This window comes from Sorghum bicolor, chromosome 1 (genome assembly GCF_000003195.3).
Source record: "Sorghum bicolor cultivar BTx623 chromosome 1, Sorghum_bicolor_NCBIv3, whole genome shotgun sequence".
NCBI lineage: Eukaryota > Viridiplantae > Streptophyta > Magnoliopsida > Poales > Poaceae > Sorghum > Sorghum bicolor.
This window is the reverse complement of record NC_012870.2, coordinates 24,763,043-24,784,254: the sequence shown is the minus strand read 5'-3', so window position 1 is coordinate 24,784,254 and position 21,212 is coordinate 24,763,043. Positions and strand designations below refer to the sequence as shown.

The following is a 21,212-nucleotide window of genomic DNA, read 5'->3' as shown; positions in this document are numbered from 1 at the left end:
GTGTTCAATTGACATTGCTTGGTGTTGAAGCCTTGGATTGACAGGTAGCATGACTTCTCTTAGTGACTATACTAAAACTTAGTTTTTTTACAGCACAAGTGGTGTTGTAGCCCCATGTGTTGCCACTTGTACATCAGGTGCTGCCACCTCCACGACTTCATCTTTCCCACATCCTCTTCAACCTCATCCAAGAACAAAAGGCCTTCTTCTCTTCTTTTGCAAGTTAGCTTCTATTTCTTTACTAATTTTGGTGCTAACTTTTGGACAAATGACAACATCACATTATCCACCAACCAAATGTTGCTTGATCCTCTATATGTCTCCTAGAACCCCCTTTCCATACATGATACATGTCACCCAGCCTCTCCTAGCAGGGTCCTCCATATTTCCAGCCTAAATCATTTGACTTCGCCATTGCTAGATCGATCTTAGGATCATACTCATGTGCTTGACTTTGGCTTGGCATGTTGCTAGATGCTACATATAAGAGAGCAAGAGCACTATTAATAAGTATCATACAAATCAAAGCAAGAGCCTTATGCTTTATGTTTTATACAATTGTACACTAAAGAAAGAATACAAGTAGAATGGTAGAGGTAGAAATTATACTAATCAAAGAAAAATCCTTATGCTTTGTGTTGTAGAAGGGTGTGTGACAACCCAAGCACAAGTAGGCATTTGTACATGTGAGTAACTAAGTATGTGAGTGAAAACCCATACACTACTACAGATTGATTTATCACTATTGCCACTTTCACTGCCATAGCGATAGAAGCGACAGTGTGATACTTCCACCGTTGGTTGACCGATAGCGAGGCCTCCCAAGGAAGGAAACCGATAGTTGAAAGTTCTACCATCGATGGTTAATAATATATGCGGCAGTGGTATTTTCTCTGTTATATGAAAAGCCGAGCCGACTGGGTTATGTGTTATGGCCGCTGACCCTACACGACTGTTTGGTCTACCAACAGTGAAGTCAGCGTGAGTTATTTTCCAACTACCCACAACATAGTGACATCACCATTTTACTTGTACTTCTCCATCTTCGGTTGGCCTATTTAACCCGGTTCTAGATGCACCGACCTCTTGGGCTTAATCCACACACTCTGATGCTCTAACTATATAAACAAACTTTTGAAGGTTGTTTTGTAAGATACAATGTGTATGGTTAAAAGAAATCATGATTTAACTATTTGATGCTTTTTTGCAGTTATAGTTGCTAGGAGTATATATAATTTTGTGTATTCTGATTGCATGTAAAGGCCACCTTGTCTATGTCATAGAACTTTAATTGATGTAGTGTGGCATAGATGTCCATGGGTTTCAGTTATATCAATACTGACTTGGCATGTTAACATTTTTGACTCATTTCAAATTGTATACATGACCCTTGTGGCTCCTGTTAGCTTCTGTACCTAGGCTCATTCTCATCCATGGACCTTTGTGGGGAGAGCAAGAGGCTTTCTTATATATTTTTTTTACACTAAATCATCACACAACAGAATAACAACAAGGCACATCAAAAGCTTGGAACAAGGTAATCAGGCATTCATGACGCAAACTGGATAAATAAATAAATCTTACCTTTCACAAATTCCTTCGACCAATAACTCCTTAGTTATCAACAACATCAACAACAGCTGCTATGACTGTTTTAGATGTCTAGAAAACTTCAAATGTTTGTAGGCACCTCCTTTCCCCTAAGAACAGGTGGCTAGTGAAAATGAAACAATTTACACCATGAATCAAAGTGGAGGGCAGAAGTAAATCACTACTAGAGACTGGGTCTTTGCTTGGCCTTGTTTAGTTCGCAAAAATTTTCAAGATTTCCCGTCACATCGAATCTTTGGTTACATGCATGGAGCATTAAATAAAGATAAAAATAAAAACTAATTACACAGTTTACCTGAAATTTGTGAGAGGAATCTTTTGAGCCTAGTTACTCCGTGATTGGATAATGTTTGTCAAATAAAAACGAAAGTGCTACAGTAGCCAAAAAACCAAAATTTTGCCAACTAAACAAGGCCTTAGTGCACCAGGCACTTGGCAAAGGCTTAATTGCACTCGACAAAAAAATTATTGGCAAAGACCTCTTTGCCAAGTGCTATTTGTCGGGCACTCGATAAAGAAAAGACACCGTCATGGCGGTTCCGCCGTTAACGGTGGCTTTGCCGAGTGTCTCCCGCGGGGCACTCGACAAAGAAAATAATAAGTTTTTTTTGAAAGATCTTTGCCAAGTGCCTCCAGCAAGGCACTCGGCAAAGAAAATATTTTTTTTTTGAAAAATCTTTGCCGAGTGTCTCCTGTGAGGCACTCGGCAAAGAAAATATTTTTTTTTAAAAAAATCTTTACCGAGTGCCTCCCACGAGGCACTCAGCAAAGACAAAAATTTTAAAATCTTTGCCGAGTGTCTCCCGTGGAGCACTCGGCAAAGAAAATAATTTTTTTTAAAAAGAATCTTTGCCGAGTGCCTACCACATGGCACTCGGCAAAGAAAATACTTTTTTTGAAAAATCTTTGCCGAGTACCTTTTGCATGGCACTTGGCAAAGAAAAAAAGATTTTAAAAAAATCTTATCCTGTACTTTTCCTGGCAAAACATATCCTGAGATGGCGAAACATGCCCAAGCTCCCAAGCTCTGGGTGCCCTGCACTGGGATGGCTGGCAGCAGATGGTGGAGGCGTTCCAAGATGGCGTCGATCCCTGAATGCAGGGAACGGAGCAAAGTGAGCAGAGGCCCCTGCTCGGTCCAGCGGCCAGCCACAAATCTCGCATTCGCAGCTCCAGGGGGCAGGGTCGGCGATGCATGGACGACCTTCACACGAGGCCGATGCAGCGTGAGAGAAACATGCTGCAATGTTCATGTATCGTCCCAATTCAGTTTCACTTGACACGCATGAATGAAAAAGTATAGAAAAAGGTAGAGGCACAAGAAAAGGGAGGCAAGGCTATTGGGCTTGAATGAACCTAAGTACCTGCAACTGCAAGGCTATTGGGGTGGTTGTTCGTCTGATCACTGGATAACTAGACAGCTAACAGCTTGGAAACTGAAGTCTGCATAAAAACTTCTAGTATCAATCTGGCAAGTTGTTGAACGAAATCTACAAGGGTATTGGGGTTAAAAAGTCACTATACTCATTCACATTATCCAGCCTTTGATAACGTCAACAGAAACGCTACACACAAAAAAGAAAAGAAAGAAAGATATTCAGCTGCCTTCACCTCTGAACAAAATAAGGAGAGCTATGTTTCCATCCACAGCATGTATGTACTGGTGCTAGTTTCCCGATCTGCTCTTCCAGACTTGGATCCACATCCTACAGAATTGAAATGTAAAAATGTTAAACTGAGCTTAATTCTTCTTTCAGCCGATTGAGCTCAACTGTAGGATGTGCAACCTCCATCTTTTGAGTGGCTTTACAATTGCAATCTGCAGTGCGGAACACAATGACATGTCTCAAGTGTCAAGTCTGAAAAACTGAATCAGTGAACGGAATTCTGAACATTTTTATGTAGAGGCAAACAACTAGAGAACCTGAAGAGCGTCAGCTTTCGCGTACGTGTCGATGTCCATGATGTTCATCTGTCGCATTGATGCAGATGTTTCCGCCGACGAGCAACGACGCCATGAACACCCCGTGGTGCATGCGTGCATCACTCCGTGAGCGTTGCCATGCGCATGGCCGCCTCCACCTCCAGGCACTGCGCGCCGCGCGCGGGGAGGGGCGGCGCTGGCAGCTGGCCGTGCGTGGGCGGTTCTAGAGTAGTAGCATGGGGGGACAGCTGTCCCCCCAATTTTTTTTGAAAAATATTTAATATGTATACTCTTTAATACTCCCTCCGTCCCAAATTATAAGTCATTCCAAGAATCTTGGAGAGTCAAAGTTTTTCAAGTTTGACCAAATTTATATAGCAAAATAATAATATTTTTGGTACCAACCAAGTATCGTTAGATTCTTTGTTAGTTATATTTTTATAGTGTACCTATTTTATGACATAAATCTTTATATTTCTCTCTATATTTTTGGTCAAACTTGAAAATGCTTTGACTCTCCAAGATTCTTGGAATGACTTATAATTTGGAACGGAGGGAGTAATATATACATGTATAATACATTGTTATACATAATTGCTAGTCTACTCAGCTTATATAACAACCTTAACACTCTATATTCACAACTATTTTATCACCGTTTAGTGTTCTAATTATGTTATGTTCATATCGATGAACTATATCGTTTTCGTTCGTACCCCCATAATTAAAATCCTAGATCCGCCACTGGTGCGTGGCCTGCGCCGGTGGCGGGGCGCGGCGGGCGGCACGGACGGCGGCAGCGGGATGCTTGTGCGGGCTCGGAGGCTTGTGCGAACCGGACGACGCGGACGGCTAGGAAGGTGCACTATGGGGTTACCCGGCTTCCTGCTAGCCTGGCTAGAAAATAAGCCAGCCTAGTTTAAGACTGTCTTCAGTAAGCCAACATATACTTGTTTGGTTATCTATGCAATCTAAGTCTGTCTAACATGTAGTTTGTTTGGTTGGCTGACTTAGCTCGGATAGAGTTACCTTTCCTTTGTCCACGTAACTTCACTATCTTTGAAGCAATTCGTCAAACATGTGGTGAGTGTCTTTTCTCTGTGAATCAAAGCAAGGGAGATGGCCGGCATCGCAAATTCACCAAAGCAAAAGATAAACCATCAAGTAACAACGACAGTAGAAAGGGATTAGTTTAATACAAGTTGCAATCTTTGCCGCTCATGATCTAGTACTACTGCTAGGAACCTGTCGTGTGGAAGAAGCAGAGCTTGCGCATCATCAGCAGCAACTCGACAGCCGTCGGAGTTTGGCCGACTGACGCAGCACATCCACTACCTGCAACACACGCAGTCAGCGAGCCACAGCGAGGCTGTGCAGCATGCATTGGTGGCAGGGGAGCCCGTACCTCCACCGCATCTACGCACCCAGAACCTCAGCGGACCGAGCACGCAGAGGACCACCCCCATAACACCGACCGTGAAGCCGACGTCGTCTTCCTAGATGCATCAAGAGATCTCTGGCGGGAAGGAGCAGCAGATCTCCGTGCTTGGAAGATCTCCGATGGGGAGGAGCAGCGGATCTTTACGGCAGGGAGGAGCACCAGGAGATCTCGCACGGTGAGGAGCTCTTCTCCATTGGGCGGCGGCGAGGCATGAAAAGTGCAGCAACGGACGACAGACACGGTGGTGGGAGGGCCGAAGAATGTCGATAGGAGTTTTTAGAAACTAATAAAAAAACAAATTACATAGCTCGTCAGGAAACTGCAAGATAAATTTATTAAGCATAATTAATCTGTCATTAGCATATGTGGGTTACTGTAGCACTTAAGGCTAATTATGGAGTAACTAGGCTTAAAATATTCGTCTCGCGATTCTCAACTAAACTGTGTAATTAGTTTATTTTTTATCTACATTTAATGTTCCATGCATATGTCTAAAGATTCGATGGGATGGATGAAAAATTTTTAGGTGGGAAACTAAACAGGGCCTAAGGCGCAAAATCAGCAAACCAAACATCCACATGTTAGCTCTGTCGGACCTGTCTAGGAGTTGGCCAAAAAACAAAACAGACCCTATATGTAAAAGTGGAGTCTTTGTCGAGTGACCACGATTCGACGCTCAGCAAAGATTATATATTTTTTTTATTTCTTTGCCAAGTGCTAAATGAGGAGCATGTAGCAAAGATTAATTTTTTCTAAAAAAATCTTTGTCGAGTATAAGGGACACTAGGGTAAAGATTATTTTTTTTATTTTTTTGCCGACTGCTGGATCAGAGGCCCTCGACAAAGATTTTTCTTTTTTTTCTCTAATTCTTTTATTTTAAAAATCTTTTAAAAATGCAAAAATATTTTTACTCTAAACTTTTTATGCTACATTTACGCAGTATTTTAGAGCGCATGTTCAAATTTGACACGTTTCTTGATGTTTTTGCTATATTTTTTAATTTATTTTATTTAATTGCATTTTTTAAAAAAAGATATCTGAACTGCATGTGCCTCGAATAATGGAATTTAATGATTTAAAAAATAATATTCGTGTTACTTAGAATATTTTGAAGCCCTATCTAGGAACACCTAAGAATTTTTAAACATCTTGAACACGAAAAATAACCCTAAACTTGCGAACTAATAGCTTTTTAATTGTATAAAATGCAAACGAAGTCCAAAAATCTTGAAACTTGTCGACACATCACGACATTGCGTGTGGAGGCTGTGGTAAATATACCAGTGTTGGAAGACATGTGCGAGGAAGCGCCGGTATCCGGGAACCATTCGGCTGCTTGGGGGCCAGCTGGCGAGGCATGTGTCGTGTTCAGTGCGGCAAGAAGGGCTTGGTGGTTCCACGAATCCATCGGTGGCTGTGGTGGCAAAGAAGTCTGTCCGGCGGTGAACTGAGGTAGTCCGCCGGCGTAGTATGCTTGATGAGGAGTAGGGTCGGGGCGTGGACCAAGAACGCCAGTGCCGGGTGCCCGAAACGACATGGGCCAGGCCTGGACCATGCCCGTCCATGGGTTATGGCCGGGCACCCAGCCCATGGCTGGTCGTGGTGCACCAGTACTGCCATAGGGAGCGCCCCCGCGCCCACGACCGCGTCCACGGCCACGGTGATTGTCGTTGCCTGAGGAAGAGGTACTGGAACCCGTCATGGACTTGGGCGCTGAGGTGTTGGAGTTGGAACCAGAGCTGGTATTGCCATCTGCCGGGGCAGTGGTGGACTTGCGAGGTGCAGCGGCGGCAAACAGTGCATGTTGTGCTGCTGTCTTAGCATGTTCTTTGTCGTACTGCTCCTCTAGAAGAAGATAAGAGCGCGCTGAGAGGAAGGTGTGAGGAGGCTGCTTCGACGTGATCGCAGGGATGGCATGGCGATACCAAGAGCTGAGGGCGCAAAGCATGTTGAGCACTTGGCTCGTCTCGCGAACCGGCTGGCCAACATCACGGAGTGCGTCGGCAAGCTGCTTCAGGCGCCCGGTGTACTGGGTGATGTCCATGTCGCCTTGGACGAGGTTGCGGAATTCGGCTTCTAGGTACACGGCGCGATGAAGTTGGTTGTCGCGGAGCTGATCTTGGATGGCGGTCCAGATCGCATACGTCGTGGCCTTGGGGGTGCGCACGATATCACACACATCTTTGGCGATGGAGATGTAAAGCCAGCTGAGGATGCACTGGTCCTCAACCTTCTAGTCAGGATCACGGCGATGGAGTTCGGTCGGTGGCTCAGAGACATGGGAGGTGAGGTTGAATTTGCCGAGAAAGGCATCCATGAAGCAGCGCCACTCATCGTAGTTGGTGTCAGCGAGAGCAAGGACGTCAGGAATATGGGACTTTGAAAGCCCTAGTTTGGTTTTGGATAATTGATGAAACCTATGTGTACTAACCTTTGTCATGAGTAAAATATAAAGATAGATTGGTACACACCAAGTGATGGAGCTAGATGATGGTCATGGCGATGGAGGTGACCAAAAGATGATATTCAAGTGCTCCAACTTGGAAAAGAAGAATGAGAAAAACAAAATGGGCTCAAAGCAAAGGTATTTTTAATAGGGTCATTTTGTTTTGCCACTCAAGACACCTAGTGGGTGTGAGTGGATTTAGGATAGATAACCGTACTATAAAGAGGGGAAATCTTTAATTACAATGGTTATCTAGTGCCACTAAGTATGTTTCTCATTTGCATATACCTAGCGCTTAGTGACGTGGTGAGCTGCATGAGAAAGCCTATAAAAAATATTTGTGAAAAGCTAATTGAAATGTCCAATTTATTTTGGAATATTTTGGTAAAATTAGCTACTTGAAAAGGTGCTGAAAATTCAAAGAAGATGAACTGCTGAAGAACTACGAGCTGCTGAAATGAGTTAGAAGCAGTCGGAATCAGTTAAAAGCAGTGCACAGTTTTAATAGCAAGCAAGTGAAGGCTTTTTGCAAGAAGCTGGAAGCAGTTGTGACCAGTTGGAACTAGTTAAAATCAATGCACAGCTCAACAACAAGGAAGTGAAGAAAATTGTAAGAAGCTGGAAGCAGTCACAACCAGTCGCAACCAGTTAAATCCAGTGTGCAGCCCAACAGCAGGCAGGTGAAAGAGAGCTGAAAGTAGTTGCAACTAGTTGGAATCAATTGAAAGAATTTACAGCTGCTGCTTGCTGTCTGTATCGTGCGTAAGAATGAATGGCAGTCAGGGACCATGCTTGCATGCGATGCTTGGTGTGGAGCTCTTGTCATAATAAATGAGAGAGAGAAAGAGAAAGGTGATTTGCATGCATGCATGCAAATGTGAACACACCTTGATAAAAAGAGGCAGTCATTGACTTTTGCTCTTCTTATAGTGGTCCACTCAAGTACATGGAGGTACTTACTTATTTTGAGGAGCTGCCTGTCCATTCAGAGTGGAGAGTAGCAGGAGTGCATGCGCTCTCTTTGCTGCTCACTCATTTATTTGATGGGACCCAGTGCTGAGAAAATGCAGAGGGTCACTCAGTGCATGTGCTGCCCGTTGAGGCAAACGGCACTGTTGTTTTGCCCGTTGGAAAGCTGGCTGGCCAAGGAAATATAGGCCGAGCGCTCTCCTTCTTTGCTCTGCTCTCTGTCTTGCGAATACAGAACGCTTCGCTTCTTTCTTTCCAAAGAAGAGAGAACTCGAGCTCCCCTCTCCTATCTCTCCAAAGTGCTAATCCTACGAGAGATTTTTGAGAGGCCTGTGTGATTGATCTAGTGAGCTCGTGAGCATCTCCTCCCTCTCCTCTCCCTCTCATAGCTTGGTGCTCATCTGAGAGAGGATTGAGGGAAACCCTAGGTGCATTTGAAACTGCATATTCTTGTGGCACTAGGTGATTATTGTGATTGTGGATTTCTTATTACTCTTGGTGATTGCCGTCACCTAGACGGTTGTGGATTTGTTGATTGGTGTGGGGATTTGGTGATTGTGTCCGCCCCCAATCGAGGTGATATTTGTGAGGGGTTTTTGGGCTTATTTCCCGGCGGAGTGCCAAAAGCCACTTTAGTGAATTGCTCGTGTCATTGAGCTACCTCACTTGTGGGTAGGTTCTTGTGGCGCCCATTTGTTGGGCTAGGTTTGTGAAACAACTATTAGCCGCCGAACCACCAAGTGTTGGTCGACACAACGGGGACTAACGTGCCGGCAAGCACGTGAACCTCGGGAGAAAAATATTGGTGTCAATATTGTGATTGATATTCTCCCGCTGAATATATTGATATACATTGTGATTGGTTCATCCTCTACACATCGGTATAATTATCTCTCATCTCTTTACCTTCTTGCAAATTAGTTGTAACTAGTATTTCCTAGTTTTAGCTAGTTGTAACTAGTTGTAAAGAGTAGTGACGTAGCCCTTGCTTGTGCCTAGAGATCATAGTAATTAGAATTATTGAATAGGTGGCTTGCAACTCTTGTAGAGCTAGAGCAAAATTGCTTTACGCTGTTTGTTATATTAATCCTTTGCTCTAGTGCTTTGTAGTTTTTTTAAAATAGGCTATTCACCTCCCTCTAGCCAGGACCTTTCAGACTTGATGTTCACCATCTGCAGAACAGCGGCAGGGGGAGGGGGAAGGACAGCAGCGGCGGCGCCGGTGTACGACTCGCCATCGGAGTTGGAGGATGAGTCCTCGGGATTGAAGAGAGGGTTGCGATCCATGGAGGTGGGGGTCTGGAGATCGAAGGTAGCAGAGATGGAAGGGCACGGCGCGGTGATCGCAGCGGCGCTGGAATCACGGCGATCGCGGTGCGAGCGAGATCGCGAAAGGAAGGAGGCGGTTTCAGGAAGGAACCCGCGCGTCTGATACCATGTAGAGATAGATTTGGGAGCCCAACAACGAATCATATTCATCTCCAATGAATATATGTCGAGTACATCACGGTTGCAAGGCTTGGCAACCGGCTCAGCCAGCGCACTACGTACGCATGTGGGAGCGGGCGGGCAGACCGTGCACAAACTCCATGCGTCTACTGTGCCCGTAGGCGTACATACATACACAAACAATACATGTCTCAACAAGAAGGCAAGACATGATGCCTTGGTGATTTGGTATGGCAGGACTTAGGGTTTACATGACTTTTTGGCCAAATTTTTATGGGAGTGCGCCAAAAGTGGACACTAGTATTTAGCAACGGATGATCCAACTCAGTTAGTGCAAAATAGCGATAGATGATCCAACGCAAAAGTAAAATACTTATAGCAATGGACTATCCATCGAAATATTAAATTTTAGCACATAGGAACCGAGGGGCATGTTTAGCAACAGACCATTCAAGGCCTTGTTTAGTTTCAAAATTTTTTGCAAAATCGACACTGTAGCACTTTCGTTTGTATTTGACAAATATTGTCCAAACATGGACTAATTAGACTCAAAAGATTCGTCTCGTCAATTTCGACCAAACTGTGTAATTAGTTTTTATTTTTGTCTATATTTAATGATCCATGCATGAGTCTAAAGATTCGATGTGACAGGGAATCTGAAAAATTTTGCAAAATTTTCTGGGAACTAAACAAGCTAATTTGAGGATGCATGGCGGTGGACCCTGTGATAGAAGAGCTGGATTTGAGGATGCGATATGGACAGCATAATGCTGGATTGCAGCGAGCGTTTCTTGGGTTCCAAAGCTCTTTGGAGGGTTTTGCATTGGTTTTGGTTGACGATACTTGGATGGATTGCGAGGTAGTAGGTTTTCCAATTGCCTACAAATAGATCTTCCTATATGATTTTCAGTTTAATTTATTGCAGACTTTTACCCATCAATCTACTTATTTTGTTTCGGATGCTTGTGTAGACATGCTCAAGGCTGTACAAGTTTTAAGTGTAAACGATACGTTAAAGGCTTTACGATATAATTAGTGAAGATGAAAATCTTAGTCGAACCCAACTAAAGCATTCACAGCTAAAATAGTAAAATTGAATACGTTTGGCCACTTTTAGCTCTATAGCTCTTTATTGGTTCCCTGGCTCGCTGCTAGCGAGTAGCGACTTGTCTCATGTGAAAACAGACATAAAGACGACAAGCTAAGGAGGAATGTGAAATCCAAATTATGAAATGGAAATGTTATAGCATATACTCTGTAGCTAGCTACAAAATATGTTATTTTGTAGCCACCTCCATTTACGATAATTTTATATACTAATTTACGATAATATGTATACATATTTACGATAGTTGGATTACTATAACACATGGAGATATTTACTGTAATGTTACAGTAAACCACTTAGTAAGGAGTTACTATAATCTTGTAAATTAATATAGTAATTGTCGTAACTCAAAGTGGCTACAAAATAAGTTATTATATATATATATATATAACTTTTGTGTTTCATAAGAAAAATAAACTTAACTTAAACTTTTGCTAGCTATGGCAAAGGTGGATCCGCATTCAGCTATGCCTAGTACTATTTGCAAGCTGTTAATTGTCTGTTTCCACTGAACCTGCAGTGTAGTTGTTATAATCTGAAATCTAAACTACGATGCCAGCATCACGGGCCCTTATACCAGTTTCAATGGAGTTCCATAAGAGTTCACTGCATATCAGATAAGCTAAAGTAAAAGGTCCATGCGATAAAATGAGTTTCATGAGATGAAACTTGTGTAACAAAGGAGAGTCTCAACATGAGTTATTTGCAAAGGATTACTTACATGACAATTGTCACATGTGTAGAAGGCACGTGCGATAGTTTCCGGATGCATCGTTTCAAACACGTGGGCCGGGTTATCACAATCACACTTAAGCACTGGTTGCTTAGGGTGCATCCTTGCAAGATGTGTATGGGTATAAATCTTTGGGGACGGTATTTCTTTCACCACTTCTCTATACGCCACATGTCCTCCATCCTAAAAAACAGAGGCTACTAACAAATCAAATCCATTATCATTGAGTATCAACGCATAACTACATTGCAACTAATGAAAAAAGTACTTAGAATTATAATTGAACAATGGCATACATGAATAATGCACCATTAAGTACTCATAACTAACCCATAAAACTAACTGGTCATAAAGGGCTTTCATCCAATAATTTGCAATCCGTAGTGTACATTCCATTCAAAAAAAAAAACTCTCATCAAACTAAGGTTTGCAAAATATACATCACATACACCAAATCAACACGTAAAAAATCAGTAGGGGAGGGAGGCTACCTTGCTCTCGAAGATCTATGGATCAAATCCAAATTCTATAGGTCCAATATAGATTGGAGAGGGTGAGATGGATTGTGGAGAGATAGAGGGTAAGAAATGAGTGTTGGCTCGGGCAAGAGGCTGGCCACACGCCCTTAAGTTCAAAGCTTGGCTTCATAAGAGATGGCTCAGAGCTCGTGGCCAAGATCGTGGTGTTGAGTTCGGTGCCGTGATCCTTGAACGCTAAGCTCCCTGTCATGCCATTGTCATCAAAACCTCCAGGGTCAGCGCCATGGCCTGTCGACGCCGAGACATGTTGCCTTGGCACCATAGCTTATGGCACCGACCACTGACATCTATATTCACAAATACTCCCTTCATCCCAATTTATAAGTCATTCTAAAAATCTTGGAGAGTCAAAGCATCTTAAGTTTGACTAACATTATAGAAAAAATTAGAAAGATTTATGACATCAAATAGATATTACTATAAAAATATAAGTAATGAAGAAACTAATGATACGTAGTTGGTATTATAAATGTTATTATGTTATCATATAAATTTAGTCAAAGTTAAGATACTTTGACTCTTCAAGATTCTTGTAATGATTTATAATTTGAGATGGAGGGTGGAGGGAGTCGGTCTTAAGCTAGAGGGTCAAGCTCGAGAAATGTAATGGACGAAAAGCTCCAGATTTGCGTGCATACAATGGTCTTGGTGTTGGTGTACCAGCAGCGCTAGCTTAGCTAGTTGTTGTTGAGCACAACCGGCCGCAACCGGAACCGGTCGCGTCGATAACTAACTGGAAACAATGAAGAAGCAATGATGCATGTATCGTCGTCTCTGCCCATCAAGCGCTGCCTAGCTGCTAATAAGCTACTGTACTACCGACCAATCTATCAGTCACATCATCGATGATGGCGTTGCCCTGCTTCGTTCGTTCCACGGACAGCCGGACAGGACAAGGACAGCCCCGACCGGCCGGCGGCGTTCCTGCTGCATCCGGCCAGCACCACCTCGCATTGGCTCTCCGATCGACAAAGCCTCTGGACAGAACACTCACACGGCGGCGTGCGCGTCTGCAGGGTCCTCGGGTGGCTGCTGTAGCGGCTCCAGCGACGCGACGACGTCGCGCATGAGCGGCCGCGCCTTGGGGTTGCGGTTGAGGCAGTGGTACGCGAGCATGGCCGTCTTCTGCACGGCCCTTGCGGGCGGCGGGTCGTCCCACCCGCCGGCGCCGCCCGCCAGCCTTGGGTCCACGATGCCCTGCACGCGCTTCTTGTGCGGCAGCGCCGGGAGCGCCCAGTCGGTGAGCGCCTGCTCCCTCGGCGGGCGCGACCGGTCCAGCGACCGCCGGCCCGTGAGCAGCTCGAGCAGGACGACGCCGTAGCTGTACACGTCGCTGGACGCCGTGAGGTGTCCCGTCATCATGTACTCCGGCGCGGCGTAGCCGTAGGTGCCCATGACGCGCGTGGACACGTGCGACTGCTCCCCGACGGGCCCGTCCTTGGCGAGGCCGAAGTCGGAGAGCTTGGCGTTGAAGTCGGCGTCGAGCAGGATGTTGGAGGTCTTGAAGTCGCGGTAGATCACGGGGCGTGGCTCGGCGTCGTGGAGGAACGCGAGGCCCCGGGCGGCGCCCAGCGCGATCTTCATCCGCGTCGACCAGGGGAGCGGCGGCGACGTTCGGGAGAAGAGGTGCGACTCCACGCTGCCCAGCGCCATGTACTCGTACACCAGCACGCGGTGGTCGCCCTCGCAGCAGTAGCCCACCAGCTTCACCAGGTTCGGGTGCGACAGCTGGCCCAGGAAGATCACCTCCGCCAGCCACTCGCGGTGGCCCTGGAAGCTGTTGTCGCCGTCGTGCACCTTGATGGCCACCGGCAGGGTGGTGGTGGTGGTGGTGGCGGCTGGCGGCGCGAAGGAACCCTTGTAGACACGGCCGAACCCGCCGCCGCCGATGAGCGCCTCCTTGCGGAAGTCGTTGGCCACCTTCCTGAGCTCGGAGAAGGAGAAGGCCACCAGCGGGTTCCGCGCCGCCGCCGACGCGCCCCGCCGCAGGGCCTCCACCTCGCCGGGGTTCGAGGGCAGCTTGCGGTCGTCGCTCCGGTCCACTTCCGACGGGCTCTGGACCTTAGGAAGAGTCTCCTCTGCTCACCCCCCGAATCCCCGCGAGACAGGAAATTCATGCGCCAAACCAAGAGCGTCGTCAGAACTCAGAACGGGAGATTTTTTTTTAAAAAAAAAAACTCCGGCTAATTAATTAGTAATTATTAGGGAGTCCAATTAGTTAATTAGTAGCTTCTTGCTCGTAATTAACTTGTTTTATCTGTGATGTGATGAGGGGAAATTGGATTAAAGTGCAGTTTTGTTACTGATTCATTTGAGAATCAGTAACACAAGCTTCTATTTTTAATCCTCTGGATGGACTCTGGTTCTGGATTTGGGTTTCCTGGAACACTGAAACAGAGTTCCTAGCAAGCAACAACAAGCATATACTCCTACTCCAACTACTACTTGTTTGCTTCAAATTCAGGGGATTGGTGGAAGAACACAACACAGAGCTCAATCAAAGTTCAAAGGATACGGACATGTGGATGGATGGAGAGAAAAGCAAGGCAAGAACCGGCAGAGGAACTCACTCACCTGGCTTTGCAGTGGAGGAGACCTTGTTGACGTAGGCGGGGCTGCCCCCCAAGCAGTTCCCCATGGCAAACAAAACAACAATCCTTGTGCCTTCCGATCTCAATCTCCAACCCTCTCTTCACCGAGCACCGAGAACGAACGGAGGCAAGCCAATCCGCTGGGCGCTGGTTGTCTCTCTGAAGCCGAAGCAAGAACAGCACCAGCTGCTGCTGCTGTTGCTGCAGGAGCGAAACAAACGACAGAGCACCACCGAGCAACCAAGAAGATGACGGCTGGTTTCCTCTCGGTTTCCGCGGGGTTGCCGAGCTGTCGAGGTGAGCAAGAGCAGGACGGCGGAACCGGCTTCCGTCAGGAGGAAGGAAGAGAGGGAGATGGATGGAGGAGGGAGAAAGATGGAAGCTGGTGGCGATGCTATTTCGCTTTGAGCCCCCAGTGCAGTCGTCCTCCTCCTCCCTTCCAACGGCCGGAGGGAGAAGAGTCGGAGGAGGAGGTAGCCGGAGCAGGACGTTTTTCCAGTGGGACATCACTTTCCGTGCTTTATCATCAGCATCAGCATCGTCATATCATAGCTTTCATCATGACACACACAAAAAAAAAACACACTCATGCAGGAGCAGCTAATTAAACGCTACGCAATTATGTGCAAAGGCACCGGTACTATATCAGCTATCATACGGAAGGCAACCGCACTTTGCTGGTAGCCCGTTACACCAGGAATTATGCATGTATGGTGGTACGTACCGGGAGGGCATGTACAAGTATAAGGACACATGTGTCTCATGTGCCCAATTGCCAGATGGAACCCTGTTCCTGTGCCATGCTTGTTTGAGGTCCTTGGGTTAGTATATTTCATCAGTCATTAAGAGAACATTTTTCATGACTACTGAAACTTAAAATATCTATTTATTGGTCTGCACAAGGAAACAATATATGTTTCCTTAAATTTGTTTTTATGTATTAAATAATAAAAGTGGGTAATTTAGAACATATGTAAGTGTAATTTATGGTTATTTAATTTTTCATAACATCAGACACTAGTAATTAATTTGGATTAAAATCAATAACTTAGATGCAAATTTAAGGAGTCATGACTTGGATTATCTATCGCAATGTCAAGCGAGTAATTTAGAGCTTTATTTTGGATTATGTCTTATTATAATGGTACAGGTTGGTAATATTTATCCAAATCTAGAGAGTTACTTTATGTTAATTTTTATTATGACGTAGGTGATTAACCATTTAGAAAAAAATAGATCTAATGATTATTATTATTATATTAATTTTGATATAAGTCTACTAAATTAATGGTTAGACCTTTTAGATTTTTTGTAATTTTAGATTTTATTTTTTTTCCTAATGTGTCTTGTGATAATTAATACGGAGTCTTTGTTGGGACCTTTATAGTTTGCAGCCTTCTCTCGGATAAAAACTTAGCTATCTCCAGTGTCGCCGTCACAGGGGTGGACCCAAGAAGAAACATATGGACGCCCATTTTTCTTCTATGCAAAATGTTTTTGATTTAATGCGTATAACGCAAATACTAGTACTAATAGTTTACTTATATTAATAATGTTAATAATGCATATATGGGAATCCGATTTATCCACGAACATAAGGTTTGTTTCGTTGTCAGTAGACACCATATAGGCGCTGCTTCGATGCAATCTTGCTTGGTCCAAGCATTAATCCCAGGCGTATATTTTAAAATTTGCTAGGGTTAGATGCACCTGCGTAGGCTAGAGCTCTAGTCCAGGCGCTCCTTCAAACAAGCTTGTTCGGTTGCTTATCTGTTGAATATTCAGCGGTGTTTTTTTCTCACAATAAATTTATTAGTCATGACTTATCTCTCATACATAGCCCACAACACTGACATGATGATTGGATTAGAGACGTTAATTAAAGATGTAGTAGTTGTTCTACTGCTTCCAGATTTTCTGAGCTACTAAGAGTAGTCTCTGTTGGAGTTTTATCATAGTTTATTTGTATTAATAAGTTATCACATAACATAAGTATTTTTTATGATGTGGCAATGTTTTTAATAAGAGAGAAGAAGAAATGAGTTTTATGGGGATGAAACTCTCTTGGCATCTATTTGAGTCATGAAATTAAATGTCTATGAAACCCTAGAATAAAACTTTCTATTGAGAGTGTGTGTCTTATCTATATTTATTTCATTCTATATGACATGGCATTCTTAAAAACAATGCCATAAAACTTGTTACTAAGACTGACCTAATATTGCCAATTGCTTGAACCTCTTCTCATAATTCTTTGCCACCTCATTATCTGTCTTGCCTAGTACCACTAGCTTGATATAACCTATCAGTAGACGGTTGATGTGCAATGGTGACCAAACCAATTTTCTGCAAGATGATGCACCATATTTTTCAAGCAAAAACACAAGAGACAAATAGGTGTTGACATGTTGTATAGTGTTCCCTTATTGATCACAGAAGGGGGATGTCCTGGTTGCTCAGTCTTCTCTTAGCAAGCTGGTCAGGCAGCCAACAACGCAACAACTTATCTGTCAAATTTGCTAGCTATTTAACAATATTTTTCTCTCACAATAAATCAGCGAATAAGACTTTTAGCTATGGCTTTTCAGCCAAGTGAATAGGGCATAATGATTGTTTTTAATTTACTGTAGCCAAATAAATAACTTACACTAAGAAGAGGCCATGATCTTCAAATTCGCTTCCATGGAGAGCAAACAGGATGGGACCAAGGAAAATGGTATTGTAGGAACCAGACCTTGCACCTTTTTTATGTCAAAGATCCAAACTAGTCGGGTCCAGCCCTTTATATGCCGCTTGATGACCCACTTAGGAACAGCTTAGAAAAAAGTTAGGGGCCAATTCAATCATGATCTTTAATGTTGTAGATCAAAACAAGTACAAGGAAGTCCTTGATCTCACATGCAAAGAAGCTAGGCACCAACTCTTGTCCTCCTCTGCATATTAGGTCAGTTACAAGGATAAGTGTAACTGAGCTCTTTGCACTATTATGTTACCACTGCACTAACCCGGCCAAAAGATCCCAACTTTCCAAGCAAGTAGGGGGAGAGAGACCATTAACGTTTGGCCGCATGAACACCACCAAACAATTAGCATAGAAGGAGATACGATGCCGAGCTTGTTATACTACTAATGGCTATAGGAAATCCTCCAGGGTAGCTTGGCACCAAAATAAATGATATGGGCGAGAGAGGATCGCCTTGCTAGTGAAGCCCATGCCCATGCCGATGGATAACGAAGTCTCCAAGTTCTCCATTTATTATTATCCCAACAAATGTCCATGCCTTGTCCATTCGTTCATTGCTTACACTCACACCATCCATCTCAAGCACCTTTGTTAATTGTGACCCTTCTCGCATCGTCTTCGTGTGTAGCTTTTTTGTTTGGAAAGACAGTAGGCCACTTATTTGTTAAAGAATATTATAACAAAGGGAGGGGGAGAAACGGTGTTTTTTCCAAAAAAAAACTCTCAAACTAATTTTCATTTTGTGATAATCTCATTGATGTATGAAATGCAGACATTATAACAGCTCACTTTACGGTAGCAAAAAAAAAATACCAGAGGTCACCGATAAACGGGTTTATCGGATCTCTTGGCCAAAAATAAAACAAAAAATACCTAATTTCTCTAGAAAATTACATAAGTTGTCTCTAAAGCATTTAACATAAAAAACTAGCACACGGTAGTTTTGATATACTAGAGTATCACACTTTCATGTAGGCGGACTAGAGAAAATTAGAATTTTGGTGTACTAGCTCAGCGATGAACGGGATTATCGGTTTTATCGAAATCTTATCGCCGACAAATTTTCCCTTTATAAGTGATGAAACAGTGTTGTTGCTACAAACATCATTCAGAACCCTTTTTCCAAAAAAAAAAACTTCGCTAGATGGTTTTTGGACTGGTGTAATACTGATTTATTGTGAGAGAAAAAAAATACTGTTGAAGTAATTGCTGATTCTAGCTGATAAGCTCAAGCCCACAATGTGAATTGTGTGTATGAATTGGGTTGCAGTACTGGGTCTTGGCAGGTCAACCCAAGTCTGAATTGGTGGCTTTGCGTGCCTCGAGGTCCTTTTCTTTTCAAATAAAAATTCCAACAGGCTTGACCCCCTGCCCACTGTTGGGTGGTGGCTGGTAGCTTTGGAGTCTCTGATTCTGATCGCCTCACCTCACTTCCTAGCAGCTCGATCTGCAAGCTTTTAGTGACGCTCCCTATACTCCTTATAGTAGGTTGGTACTTGGTACCTGCAACGAAGGCGCGCTCGTCTCATCTCACCGCAGTGATCTGTGCAGGCGCCGTGAAAACGATGGCGCTGGTGCGGGTGGCTCCGGCTGCAGCCCATCATGAGGTCACCTCACAAGGTAAGGTCACCCCGGCCCACCCATGTCTCCGCCTTGTCTGATCCAGAAATTTCAGCATCCTCTCGCTCGCGTTTAATCTCCCAGGCAACTGATGCGAGGAGATCGAGATCCGGATCGAGATGACCCAGGCCGCTGTTGCAATCCTCGCATGAACCCTCCCTGCCCGGATCGATGGCGACGGCGACGGCGACTTGCTTGGATCTTTGCTACTACTCCATTCCGTCTCTCCATGTACGGTGACTTGGACCAGCGTCAGTCTTACTCGATCTTATACCACCATTACCAGTACCACACCAACCCCTCTTCCTGATTGGTATTTGGATATAGAAAATAAAAGATCTTGCTTTTGTCCGGTTTGGTGGATCATAAAAGGTGGCTTTGCCTGTCTGCTGGCCACACCTCCTTTTTCACATGCAAAGGATTTGCATCATCTGTTGGGCTCCTATGTGAGGTGCAATTCCATGGACCCCATCAGATTAGTTTGCAGCTCTTAGGCCTGCAAGATTCTGAGTTCTGTGATCCCAGTACTGTGTTATACTTGGACCCAGATTCTTTGATTTGTCCTTTGGTGAGATAGAGAATGGCACTATTGGGGGAGGTGTTAGGTGTTCATGCCCCCACAAGGGTAGAATTTGCCAGAAACACAAATACAAGGGCGGTTCGATGAATGGAAGCGTGTTTTTGTGCCGTGTAAAGATTGATAGGTGGTAAACAAAAGGGTGATGCTGGTGAAGGATTCAGCCTCGTTTGAGTGGTTACAATTGGTTGCTGAAATGGAAGGTTTGCTCCATGAGAAAGACGCCGGACTCCATGAGAAAATTACATTCGGAAAAGTGTGAACCGGTTCACCTCAGTTATAAACTACTCTGCGCGGTTGTGTGAGGCCGAGTCACCTTGAGTTTGACGTGCCCATTACATGCTTGATTGAGTGCCTGAGCTGAGAGGCTACAATTGCTGATTTCTGGATGCTGTGACTTGTAACCAGCACTTGTCTGGAACCATGCATTCAGATGTGTTGCCAAAAGACAAAAGCTCAATATATAGTACTGCTACCTGTTGAAGCGGTATTCATATGCCAACTGCCGTGCTTGGTCAAGTCAGCATGTAGTACGTGTTTTGGAATTTGGATGTTTAAGGTACTGAAAATGATGTCCCTGGCTGCTAACAGCATATAAATGTTGACCGCTGCGGTAGGGTGTGCATGTTTTGATCATTCAGTGGAGCAGGCTAAGCATATTGCTTCTATTGGGTCACACTCAACTCAACACACTATATGCTGCGGGAGAAGCATTCAAAGGGCCGCTGTCTTTATCATGCTAATGTAGAGATTACCTGTTGCAGAATATCGTAACTCCATTAATTAGGATAAGGACTGCCAACAACTGCATATGGTCTTGGAGGATTGCAACACATTGAACCAATAATCTTGCAACTAAACTGTAATGTTTCACATGGTATAGTAGAAGCATCACTTGTCACTCTGTGTTCAGTTGTCATGACTTCAGATTCCGATGCTTTTATTGTGCAATTCTGGTGGGTCATAAAGGCAGCAATTGCATTCTCTTTTTATTCTATGGGTTCCACTTAGCATTCATAGCTGTCTAAGGCTAAACTATGCTAAAGTTTTTGTTTGAACGTAAGTGGCAGGAGCTCTGAGTCTGTCCTAGTGGAACTGCAAAACGCTGAAAAGGCGATTACCTTAATTCACCCATGATGATGCTTGAAGACTGGATAAAAAATTTTGAGGGAAAAATATTTGTTAAGCTTGTAATTGAAAGATCAGTTAGCTCTCAATAATACAAAAATTAAAAGTGGTGTCAATGGCATCCTGCAGATTCTGATTCGACTTGAAGGTAGTGTTTCAGTTTAATTTGCTGAGCTGACACCTGCTTCCAGTCAGCGACACATAATGTGTTGTTTTCTGTTGTTAGAATGGTCTGAACTCAGTCTGTTGTTCAGGCCTAAAAATTACGCTTTTCCCGGTTGCACTTTTAATTTCAGACCAACAGAATCAAATTTGAGTATCTTAGTTCTTCA

General features: G+C 44.1%; 1 protein-coding gene and 2 long non-coding RNA genes across 3 annotated transcripts; 1 reads left to right on the top strand and 2 right to left on the bottom strand.

The window, feature by feature from the left end:
• LOC110431941 lies at window positions 4,656-5,243 on the bottom strand. The gene is made up of 2 exons (XR_002449414.1): window positions 4,941-5,243; window positions 4,656-4,870 (listed from the first exon to the last, which is right to left on the bottom strand). It is a non-coding gene; the product is annotated as an uncharacterized LOC110431941 (long non-coding RNA).
• On the bottom strand, window positions 12,798-15,406 carry LOC8064879 (probable serine/threonine-protein kinase PBL16). Its single transcript, XM_002464540.2, has 2 exons — window positions 14,796-15,406; window positions 12,798-14,299 (listed from the first exon to the last, which is right to left on the bottom strand). Exons 1-2 carry the CDS (start codon window positions 14,857-14,859, stop codon window positions 13,212-13,214), a joined length of 1,152 nt encoding a protein of 383 aa, XP_002464585.1. The 5' UTR covers window positions 14,860-15,406; the 3' UTR covers window positions 12,798-13,211.
• LOC110436310 lies at window positions 18,939-20,747 on the top strand. The gene is made up of 2 exons (XR_002454132.1): window positions 18,939-19,175; window positions 19,260-20,747. It is a non-coding gene; the product is annotated as an uncharacterized LOC110436310 (long non-coding RNA).

Coding starts and splice junctions, on each gene's coding strand:
- LOC8064879 (XM_002464540.2), bottom strand. CDS start 14,859: ATGGGGAACTGCTTGGGGGGCAGCCCCGCCTACGTCAACAAGGTCTCC. Junction 14,300..14,795: donor CTCCTCCACTGCAAAGCCAG/GTGAGTGAGTTC, acceptor GGGGGTGAGCAG/AGGAGACTCTTCCTAAGGTC.